The following is a 12,565-nucleotide window of genomic DNA, read 5'->3' on the forward strand; positions in this document are numbered from 1 at the left end:
CCCCCTCCCCTCCCCACCCATATCGTATATCCAGGAGAATGGAGTCCTGCAGGGCTCTGTATTGAATGTGTGTCTATTTTTAGTGGCCATTAATGGTCTAGCAGCAGCTGTAGGGCTGTCCATCTCACCTTCTCTGTATGCAGACAACTTCCGCATTTCGTACTGCTCCACCAGTACTGCTCTACCAGTAATGACGATCCACTCACTGTAGTGGAGACCTATCGATTCTTAGGACTGGTTTTCGACGCCTGATTGACTTGGCTTCCTCACCTTCGTCTGCTTAAGTGGAAGTGCTGGCAGCACCTCAGTGCCTTCTGCTGCCTGAGTAACACCAACTGGGGTGCAGATCACTCTACTCTGCTGCAGCTCTACAGTGCCCTTGTTCAATCCTGCCTTGACTGTGGGAGTCTGCTTTATGGTTTGGCAGCACCCTCAGCGTTGCGTTTACTCGACCCACTGCACCACTGTGGCATTCGCCTAGCAACACAAGCTTTTAGGAGGAGTCTGGTGACCAGCGCCCTGGTGGAGGCCGGAGTCCCTCCATTACAGGTTAGGCGTGCACAACTGTTGGCCAGTTATGTTGCACACATTCGTAGTTCTCCTGTGCATTCGAATTACTGTCTCCTTTTCGCATCCACTGTGGTTCATCTCCCTCATTGGCAGCCCAGATTAGGGCTTCCAATTGCAGTTTGCGTCTGAACTGGAGTCCTTGCCTTTACCACCTATACTAAAGGTCCATTAACGTACACCTCCATGGTGTACACCTAGGCCATGGCTTGGCCTGGACCTTTCAAATGGCCCTAAGGACTCAGTTCACCCCGCAGCTCTCCGCTGCCACTTCCTTTAGATTCTTCACATTTACCAAGGCCATGAAGTGGTTTACACAAGTGGCTCAATGGCTGATCACGTTGGCTTCACGTATGTCCATGGAAGACATACTGAACAGTATTCCTTGCTCGATGGCTGCAGTGTTTTCACTGCTGAGCTGGTGGCTATATCTCGTACTCTTGAGCACATCCATTCATGCCCTGGGGAGTTGTTTCTTCTGTGTACTGACTCCTTGAGCAGCCTACAAGGTATTGACGTGCTACCCTCGTCATCCTTTGGTAGCGACCATCCAGGAAACCATCTATTCCCTGGAATGGACCAGTTGTTCAGTGGTGTTTGTCTGGACCCCAGGTCACGTCGGCATCCCAGGCAACGAACTTGCTGAGAGGCTGGCCAAACAGGCTGCATGGAAACCGCTTATGGAGATCGGCTTCTCTGCAACTGACCTACATTCAGTACTAAGCTGCAGGGTTTTGCGGCTTTGGGAGACGGAATGACATAACCTCAGTACACTCACTAAACTGTGTGCCATTAAAGAGATTACGAATGTGTGGAAGACCTCCACGCAGGCTTCTCACAGGGAGTCTGTGGTTTTCTGTCGGCCCCGCATTGGCCAGCCTTGGGTGACACGTGGCTACCTCCTGTACTGTGAAGACCTGCCTCAGTGTCGGTGTGGCACCTGGCTGACAGTGGCCCATATCTTGCTAGCTGTCCTTCTTTGGCTGCCCTGCGATGCACTCTTCAGTTACTGGACTCATTGCCATTAATTTTAGCTGAAAATGTCTCATTGGCTAATTTAGTTTTGTTTTATATGTGACAGTGGGTTTTATCATTCTATATGTTTTAGCGCATGTCCTTTCTCCCTTTGTATTCTCCACTCTGATGCTTTTAGGCTGGATGTTTTAATGTGCTTCTCTCTGTGGTTTTATTTTCCTGTTTTGTCCATAGTAGTTTTGGTTGTCCTTCTGTCATTCTTCTGGTTCTTCCTTTCTCCTGTTACTTTGCTGTACGTATCCTTTCGTTTCTTCTTTCCTTTGTGTAGTTATTTTACTGGGAACAAGGCCATTTTACAAATCTACTTGAAAGAATAAAATTATCTTGCAGCTGGTACGCAGTTTTCCATCTGTGAATTTATTTGTGTGATATGTACACTGTATATGCAGTGCACACCTACTCTGTCAGTAAAATACAAGCAAATCATATGCTGTAGCTCTTTGCCCACCCTTTCCCTTCCCTCTCCACCATAGTGTGCCCCCCCCCCCCAAAAAAAAAAAACAAAAAAAAACCAACTAGTTTATGGAATATTTGAATTTATATTATTGTATAAAATCTGGCATCATTCTATACATTCTGGTTGCTATGGGCCTTTGACTCTTATTCATGTAAACACTTCAGTCAAAGAACTGAAACTACTTAATGGAACACAAATTTTGGAAAGTTATGATGTAGATATAATATTAAATATAAACAATGGACAGTAGATTTTTTTTTAAACACAGTTGATGGGTGTGTAGGTTGAATAAGACTAGCTTAAACAAGTTTATTTGAAGAATGTGCTGGTTCTATTTACTTTCTAGAAACTTATACCTTACTTGTGAATAGTCTGTTGCATGAACATTTATTAATTTTTGAACATTGATAACATTTTTTGTTAATTATGTTAGTGATTATCAAATTTAAAGTACTTTAACAGCAGGTATATGTTACTAGTCAATAGCGCTTTTGAGTCAGCGATTTTTGCATGGAAAATCACAGAGTGAGGTGATGCAGTGGTTAGCACACTGGACTCGCATTTGGGAGGAAGACGGTTCAAACACGTATCCGGCCATTCAGATTTAGGTTTCCCATTATTTCCCTAAACTTCATCAGGCAAATGCCGGAATGATTCCTTTGAAAAGGCGTGGCAGACTGCCTTCTCCATCCTTCCCTAATCCCATGGTCTCATTAACCTCACTGTTTGGTCCCCTCCCCAAAACCAACCAAGCGATATACCATGGAAGATCGTACATTGCTGGCAACTCAGCTTGAGTGGAATCTGCTTGCCTTGTCTTTGTGCTGTAAACTTTGTGTCAGATATTGAATATCATATAAATTACCATTTCAATCACTAATCAGAATTTGCAGAATTTTTGTCTCTTTTTCTCCATAGGTCACCAAGTATATGAATCCAGGATCTGTGCTGAGAAAAATGTTCAGATGCACCATGCACCTGATTCGCATGAATATTTGAGCACATTTAAAGCAGAGGTGAGTTCTGTGACAGTCATATAGCTTTCTTTCATAAATGCTTGCTTCAGTTAATATTGTCGAAGAATAGTTTAGCAGTCAATATTGTGTTAGACGATGCTTTGCTGGTAGTGGGGGAGTGTATATGTGACTGTAACAACAGCTTTCTGCTTGCCAATTGTGGGTAGTAGTGTCACAAATATATTGTGGTATTGGAACTTGAATTTTCTGAATGTAAGTTAGAATTAAGAACTCAAGAATTTCAGCTGTTTATTTTTTGTTTTGTAATCTTAATTTTGTTTGAGCAGTTATAATTTTTAGATTTCTCAAGCCACATAAGTCTTCTAGAATATCAACAATTTATGCTGTTATTAATGTTATTCAGTTGCTTGTCACTGATTCAGTTGGGAACACACTTTATGGTAAACTGTCTAACTGGCAGGAAAGATAACTGGTAATTACTGGATATGAGATCTGAATGTTAAGCAAACACTGTTTTTTCAAATGTTTTCTTCAGGTAATAATCAGCTGTGGATATATGTTTTGTGAAATTCGTGACACTTGGTTGCATTCAAACAATTTATTATTTTGTTACTGGTCTCCATGCAAAAAAACTGGTTAATGCAAGTCATATATCAGTTGTGTTGAACAATAAAGTCACATTAGTTGTCTAATTCAGGAATAATAATCCAGAGAAAAGTAATTTTTCCACATCAGCAACCTTCATCCCAACATTATTGGGTTGTGTAGAACCCTCTGTACATTATCAGGTACTTCTAGCATGTCATCTACAGATAAATGACATTAAAGTGAGTTTGCTTGATGAGTTAACACATAATTTTGTATCTAAACTAGCAAACCCAATATTGCTTCACAATTGCTAAATGTGTATGTGAACTGGATATACATCCCTCTCTGTCAGTCTCCTCTTTCCTTCTCTCTCTTTGTCCATCCCCCCCCCCCCCCCCCAATCTACCCATCTCTTCCCTCCCTTTCCCTTCTATCTGACCTTAAGCCCTGGTTGTTGTTGTTGCTGTTGCTGTTGCTGCTGCTGCTGCTGCTGCAAACGAAGCCTTGATGAGGAATTGAAGTACCTTAAACTCAAGTGGGCAAGTTGGTTCGGACCGTTGGTATATGAGATATGAGAGAGACCTCTCCAGCTTCGGGATCTGGGAGGATAGTAGCCTTAATGCCAGTATTTCACATAATGTTAGTGCGAGAGTGTAGGATTACAAAGTTCCAGACAATTCAGATTCCGTAGTAGTATTCTAATCATAAGACGATATGCCATAAATACAGCTTTTTTTCTGTAAAACTGATGGTGAGGAAGAAAACAATGTATTTACAATTTTTGTTTAAAATTATGTGTAAGAAGAAAGAATATATGTGGGGGAAACAATTTGTCTTATGATATACGTGCCAAGCAATCCTAATTAAAACTGCAAGAAAGAAAATGAAACCACATATTTTCACAGCAAAGCATTTCCCTTCTCGTAGCTGCATTTAATAGAAAACCTTTTCATTGTTGTGTGGAAAAATGTATGTAGCCTATGTCTGTCTGAACATTTATTAGAGCATTGAGTAAAAATCTGAACTAAATCAGTCGAAGTTTTTGATACTTTTGGTAACAACAACTTATCTTTTTATAGTAGTATAGATATAATTTTGTGGGGGGAAAATTCATTAAGTATGACACAAAGGTGCTGAAACATGTTTGGGTTTGTGTGAAAAAACAGTGTTAAAATAACAAGTGGGGCCTCATGTCTTGTAATTTTGTCTGCAAACACAGTCACTGCCAGAGTACCAAAACCAGATTATGAATATAAGTCACAATAATAGTACCTAAGATATGATACATAAGATTGTTGGATGACTAACTTGCCTGCTCACAATTTCCATTACCATGCGTTTTCGGTGCTATAGAATACTTATTTTTCCTTGAATGGTATTCATTGACCATGCATATTGCAATAGACAGGCGAAGTGTTGAATTTGTACCTCATGCTTTACTTTTTATTTGCAATTTCCAAACTGAAATTTAGTCGTGCCATGTTCTTTGCACTGTGTTAAATAAAACAAGAAGAAATAAGGTAACCACTTAAGGAAAACACTTGGTGGGAAAAATTGCAATTGAAGATGTAATAATCGTGCAGTAGATGTAACTGTCCAAAAATTTGTGTTAAACATACTGGAACAGAGGCAGGTTGTAGTGTTGATAGCAACTGGTGTAAACTGGACACTAAAACCCACATTGTTGTGTACAGTATGCACTTAATCTGAATAATTGCTTTGTCAAGAGGAACTTTTCTTAGGTGTGTGCACGCATCATATAAAAATGATGTATGGATAGAATAAAAGTTCGTGCAAAAGCTGCAATTAGTCTTTTTGTTAGTGCATTGTGATGGAAAAGGACAAGGTTAAATTTGATTATGATTTAGGTTTTGTGTATTGACTGCTGGGATAATTCAGTTAGTGTGGTCTGGTTTGATTACCTGACATATTTCAGTTCAGCCGAGTTAGCATTCCATCTCTGATGGCTATTGTGTAAATTGGAGATTAGGTTTAAGTTATTAACACATTTTGTGGAGGTCAATACCTGCAATGCAAATTTCATTTGGAGAACCATCATCCAGAAGCTGTTTTGTCTTTTGATTTATGTATTGAGGGATCATGAGTCATATTGACGAAATGCTAATGTAAATGGATAAGAATAGTTTGAGATGCAGGATTTTATACAGTTTGTTGTTATAGGCATGGATATTCATTGAAAGGTCAGGTTACCATATCCTGGTTTTGATTCTTAATTTTTAACCTGTAAAGTTCAGAAACAAGAGGAACAGAACTGTACACAAATTCACCTAAAATGAGGGCGTTCTGAAAAGTAATGCCTCAAAATTTTTTGTAAAACTCTTAAAGCTTTTCAAATAAAACAATCATTAACATTCTACATCATTGTTCTTCATGTCTACATATTTATTTCTCAACATATTCACCCTGATGGTAAAAACATTTCTCCCAACAAGAGACCAGTTTGTCGATACTGTTAGCGTAGAATGTTTGCCTTTGTTGACGGAGCGACAACCTCACTTCTGTTTGCACCATTTCATCACTCTCTAATTGCAGTCTTCAAAGATGTTTGTTAACTTTTGGAAACAGGTGAAAATCGGATGAGCCAAGTCAGGGCTGTATGGAGTATGATAGATGACAATGAGCACGAACAATCCTACATCGCACATTACTGATGTTGATATAATCATCACTGTACATATTTTTCTCTTCTGTGAATTTTAATTGGAGGCACATTTTCTGTAGTTAGGAAATAAATTACAGTGCATTGTTTCTCACCCGCCGACATTGTGCCATTACTCATAACCATGTTAACGTGTTGCAGTTTGGAGCCCTCTAGCTGCAGGGGGTTGCAACTAGCATCAGAGAAGTGCGAAAGTTAGCTGAATAATATATGTGTTATACCTTAACAGATATTGAGATCAGAATAAAAAATTTGGAGGCATTACTTTCCCATGCCCTCATAGTTATATTAGGGTCAAGAATTTTGACCTTCTTGCAGAACTTACATTTACCTTGTGTTGTGCTCAACTCTGATAAATATATCTGATGGGATTGTCTTCAGGCAACAAAAATGTTTGGTTGTTGATTTCACTTGCCTGTAGTGTGCAGCCCACATTTTTCAGCTTGTGTTGGTATATTGCAGGTATAATTAAGGTAAGTGGGTTTTGTTCCTGTGTAATATGTGAGAAAGCTTAGAACAAACTTGTTCAAAAATGTAAGGTTTCAGTATCTGTTGTGACATTCAAGGAACTTTGTACCCAATTGGAGCATGCAATTAAATGTTTTTTGAAAAAAAAAAAAATTGTTGCCACAGAACACTTGTTCTCATTTGTGTGTTTTAATCTTCTTTAACTGGTTAATCTTAATTTCCCTTCTGTCACTCATAATGAACAAATAGCCATTATATCATGTCCTGTAATATAAAAGTTATTGCTGGTATTCAGTGCACAATTAGAAACTACACGATACACAAATAGAAGAGTTATTCTATTCTATCATAGATTTACCATTGTCGGAAATGTGAGACTTTTTCAACTGAAAAGTTAGATGGCATACATTGTTGAGTGAGTGTGCAACTGTTCTCATCCCACCCCACCCAACCCCATTCCTAACCCTACTTTATTTGTGCAATGAAAAGCTATCTTTTCTTTGGAGTGGAAGTAATTAAATTTCAGGGATGACTTACCGGTTCCAGGAAAATTTACAGTGCATGATCACATGAACATACATTCAGTGCCTTTTTATTTTAGTTAATTTTAAGATGGGCTCTCTTTTGACTTATGCATGGAGCAGTGGTTTTCCCATTTGACAAATGCTGTCAGATACATCTATCGAAATATTTTGAGAACCATCAGTTGTTTTTTTTGTCAAGGCAAAGCTGTAGTATTTGTCAAGAGTTTGTACAGCTACTTAGCACCTGTGAACCTTTAGATTTCTTTTGATCCCTCCTTATAGCCTGATATGATTAATATTATAAAATAATATGGTTATAGTAAATGGTATGTTTGCAACCTATTTTACTGTGATTTTTGCAGATTTTCTTAATCCTGAGTAGGATTCTAGTGTATCATGAAACCAAAGAGAACTTTGTAAATAAGTATGTAAAGGTCTGTATATAATGTAGTTGCTGTTCTAGACTGATGTGGTAACTTTCCATTTGTTGAAATTCCATGTAGAATTGCTGGGCAGTATTTGATTATAAATATTTAGGGATGTTTTGTTGGTTGATGTGTTGCAAACACTCTTTAAATCATTCTTTGAGGACCACAGAAGTTACTGACGTGTAACCACTTTTTTCTGCAATACAGTGATTAGCATCAGAAGCTTTTAATGCAGCAGCTTTTGAGTTACATTTAGGGATTGAAAACAAAATTTGCAAGTCACTAATTATGTAAGTCTCATCGCTTCAAGGAAATGAATGGTTTTGTTTAATTGGCAGAAATTCGTAAGCTGTAGCAAATGTCTGTCGTGAAGACAGCATACAAAACTCTACTGCTGTCATGTACCACCACAAGAATTACTGCAAGTAGTGACATGAATCACAGGTGCATCCAAGAAGTACTTGCATATCATTTTTTAAATCAATCTGTACAGTAAAGTCAAATTTCTTGTGCAAGGTAAGAAATGTTCTGCAGTGCTGTACTCTCAAAGTGCTGCTACCTCTCCTGGTAGCTCAACTCCACTTGCTTTGATAATAACAAATTATATTAGGTTGATGCAGAAGTTCATAGAGTTTTTCCGCAAGTTTAATAAACACAACAGATACATATAACAAAGACTAGTAATCAGTAATATATTCTCCTTCACTGTTTACAAGTCTGTGAATGCTGGGGTAACTTTTTGATTCCACGACTGTAGAAATCGCATGGTTTTGAAGGAAGAACTTGTTGAGGCATGTACAGAGCTCATTGTCATCTGGAAAGGAAGTCCGTTGAAGGTTGTTGGATAGTGTGTGGAACAGATGAAAATGTGAGGGAACAAGATCAGGTGAATAAGAGGAGTGTGGAATGACTTCCCAACCCAACTCCTGTGTAGTGTTTTTGTTATCCTCTCAGAATGCAGGTGGGTGTAATTGTGGAGTAGCGTCAGTTCACGCAGTCTTCTTGGTCATTGTTCTCAGATAGTGTCTGCAAGATGTCTCAGTTGTTCACAATAAATGTCAGCAGTGATAAACCTCGAGGAAGCAATTCGTAGTACACCATACCATTGCTGTTCCACCAGCTGCCTAAAATTTTCTTTTAAGGGGACTTGCTGCTTTCTTTTCCTTGTGTTGTCATAAAGACACCATTTCTCATCACCAGTAATGATACAGGATAGATGTTGTTCATGAGCCAACTGATGAAGAGCAAGAAGTGGTGCACATATGGCCGCCACTGATATTTGTGATTTTTCGTTTTAGAGCCGATTTTTGAATATCCTCCATTACATGAAAAAGTCACACAATGGTGGAATAATCACAGTTAATCACATCTGCCAGTTCTCGAGTATGCTGATGTGGATCACTGTGGATTAATGTGTTTAAACATGCATCATCAAACCCCGAAAGTCTTCCTGAATGTGGAGAGTCACTAATGTAAAAACAACTCTCTGTAAAACTAGAAAACAATTTTCTTGCCATGCTCTGTCCAATGGCATTATCCCATACATGACACAAATATTTCTGGCTGCCTCTGCCTCTGTTAAACTGAAACAGAAGAATACATTGGAAATGTTCAGACTTCTCAATTTGGTACTCTATTTTCTAGCATCCATGACCCCACTCGCTGTCTTCGTATGACAAAATGTAAATTCAAATGGCAGCAGTGAATGAAGAGTAAAAAATGAAAATTGACAAATAAACCCATGGCAATGGGATTACCAAGATGTAAAACAAAAATGTTACAAAATTTTTGCACCAGCCTAATAATTAGCTGAACATTGATTGATGTAGTGAAAGTAAGCTCTTAATATACATTCTAGAAAAAGTTTCCAGGCAAAATGTTACTTTTGTTGACACTTTTTCTTGACGTGGAAGGGTAATGTGATCCTCTGAACTAGTTTGTTTTAACTGATTATGCACATAATTTGTGAGACAGTGTAGTTTATCAGATGCTCCGTTTGGAACAGTTCTTGGATTTTACCACTAGTTCTTTCATTAAAGGACTTGAAGTTCGTCACCGTATGCTGAGATGGCCCGTAGGTGACAGAAGTCTGCAGTGAAGCAGTTTTATTTTGTCTGTCACCTTTGTTCACTGTAATACAGCATAAAGTGTTGGATTATTAGCTTTTGTGCACCCTTAAAACTGATATCCTTATCCATATTATTTTATTGCATCTTACAGTGTGCCATATTGCGTTTGAGAAAACCTGCGTTGTTGAACTGAGCACTGTCACAAGTCTAATTAAGGACATGAGTTATGCAGTCTTTTTTGGTTCATAACTGTAACAATTTTACATTGTGAGATGGACTTAAGTGCTCCACTCAGAACTCATCAGAATTCCTTTATTTAAAAATTACTCCCAAGTGGCAGCAATTGTTCCATAAGAGACAGTTAAAAAATCGATACAGGCCACATACATGCCGTGTACCGCAAGTCTCTAGAGGAACGGAGGGTTCCAAATGATTGGAAAAGAGCACAGATAGTCCCAGTCTTCAAGAAGGGTCGTCGAGCAGATGCGCAAAACTATAGACCTATATCTCTTACGTCGATCTCTTGTAGAATTTTAGAACATGTTTTTTTGCTCGCGTATCATGTCATTTCTGGAAACCCAGAATCTACTATGTAGGAATCAACATGGATTCCGGAAACAGCGATCGTGTGAGACACAACTCGCCTTATTTGTTCATGAGACCCAGAAAATATTAGATACAGGCTCCCAGGTAGATGCTATTTTTCTTGACTTCCGGAAGGCGTTCGATACAGTTCCGCACTGTCGCCTGATAAACAAAGTAAGAGCCTACGGAATATCAGACCAGCTGTGTGGCTGGATTGAAGAGTTTTTAGCAAACAGAACACAGCATCATGTTATCAATGGAGAGACGTCTACAGACGTTAAAGTAACATCTGGCGTGCCACAGGGGAGTGTTATGGGACCATTGCTTTTCACAATATATATAAATGACCTAGTAGATAGTGTCGGAAGTTCCATGCGGCTTTTCGCGGATGATGCTGTAGTATACAGAGAAGTTGCAGCATTAGAAAATTGTAGCGAAATGCAGGAAGATCTGCAGCGGATAGGCACTGGGTGCAGGGAGTGGCAACTGACCCTTAACATAGACAAATGTAATGTATTGCGAATACATAGAAAGAAGGATCCTTTATTGTATGATTATATGATAGCGGAACAAACACTGGTAGCAGTTACTTCTGTAAAATATCTGGGAGTATGCGTGCGGAACGATTTGAAGTGGAATGATCATATAAAATTAATTGTTGGTAAGGCGGGTACCAGGTTGAGATTCATTGGGAGAGTGCTTAGAAAATGTAGTCCATCAACAAAGGAGGTGGCTTACAAAACACTCGTTCGACCTATACTTGAGTATTGCTCATCAGTGTGGGATCCGTACCAGATCGGTCTGACGGAGGAGATAGAGAAGATCCAAAGAAGAGCGGCGCGTTTCGTCACAGGGTTATTTGGTAACCGTGATAGCGTTACGGAGATGTTTAACAAACTCAAGTGGCAGACTCTGCAAGAGAGGCGCTCTGCATCGCGGTGTAGCTTGCTGTCCAGGTTTCGAGAGGGTGCGTTTCTGGATGAGGTATCGAATATATTGCTTCCCCCTACTTATACCTCCCGAGGAGATCACGAATGTAAAATTAGAGAGATTAGAGCGCGCACGGAGGCTTTCAGACAGTCGTTCTTCCCGCGAACCATACGCGACTGGAACAGGAAAGGGAGGTAATGACAGTGGCACGTAAAGTGCCCTCCGCCACACACCGTTGGGTGGCTTGCGGAGTATCAATGTAGATGTAGATTTACTGCTCATTGATACATAGTTACTATTAATTTGAATTCACTTTTGAATGATAATTTTTGAAACTTCTATAGATATTCCCAAAACGTGAGATAATGCTGCTGAGTTAGTGGTTAAGGACACCACACAGTGAAGGCCATCAGTCTGCTATTCACTCCCCAGGACAAAAGCAGTGTACCCAACCTGTCAGTGTATAGAGTAAAAAAGTGTTCTGATGTTTGTGTTGCATGTACCTGAGCTGGAATATGGGAACCAGCCTGGTATTCACCTAGTGGGATGTGAGAAACCACATCAGTGCTGGCCTGCATGTCGACCCCTCATTGTTAATCCACCAGGCAAATTCAGTCCAGAGCTGGCATACCTCCCTGTTGCAGAAGCAACAAGTGTTAACATGTGCAGCTGCCTGGAAGGGTCATAAGGTTTCAGAATGTCTGGAATGGGAGATTTCAACATTGCACTATGTTTTAAACATGGAGGGGGAGTTGTTGAAGGAGAATGTGACAGTTATTTGGCACGATATGAAGGGTATAACATGGGGATCAAAAAGTTTTTTCCTTGAATTCCAAACCAGCTAAATGTTGTAGCTGCTAGTGCACATGCTTGCTTGTTGATAATCCAGTTTCTCAACAACAATATGCTGAAGTGTTGTCAGGGAGACCTATGGAAATTCCATAGTTAGAAAACTAATTATGAAGTGACACTATTTTGTCATCTTTTCATTCAAGTAAACTTAACAGGGATTTCTGCCACTCCAATTCATTGTTTACATTCATGTAGTGTTCTTCAAAGTCACAATTTCATCACATTATTTTTCTTCACTCATTGCTGTCACCTGTCAGGTGGTGCCCAGTTTTGCACAGTGGACTGACTCTGGGAGGATAGGGGATCAAATTATGGCCTGGCCATTCCAGTTTTGGTTTTTGCTGTTTGCCTTAATCTTTCTCAATTGTAGCAATATGATTCCTTCAAGTAGGCTGTGAACAAATT

At 39.4% G+C, this 12,565-nt stretch overlaps 1 protein-coding gene across 5 annotated transcripts in view; it reads left to right on the forward strand.

Moving 5' to 3' along the window:
* LOC124723103 (bone morphogenetic protein receptor type-2) overlaps positions 1–12,565 on the forward strand; it is a 371,581-nt gene that overhangs the window by 10,344 nt on the left and 348,672 nt on the right. For all 5 annotated transcript variants that reach the window (XM_047248280.1, XM_047248279.1, XM_047248282.1 and 2 more), the window contains one exon: positions 2,978–3,075. In XM_047248280.1, the coding sequence (XP_047104236.1) occupies positions 2,978–3,075 (98 nt within the window). The remainder of the gene's footprint in view (positions 1–2,977; positions 3,076–12,565) is intronic.

This window comes from Schistocerca piceifrons, chromosome X (genome assembly GCF_021461385.2).
Source record: "Schistocerca piceifrons isolate TAMUIC-IGC-003096 chromosome X, iqSchPice1.1, whole genome shotgun sequence".
NCBI classification, from domain to species: Eukaryota; Metazoa; Arthropoda; class Insecta; order Orthoptera; family Acrididae; genus Schistocerca; species Schistocerca piceifrons.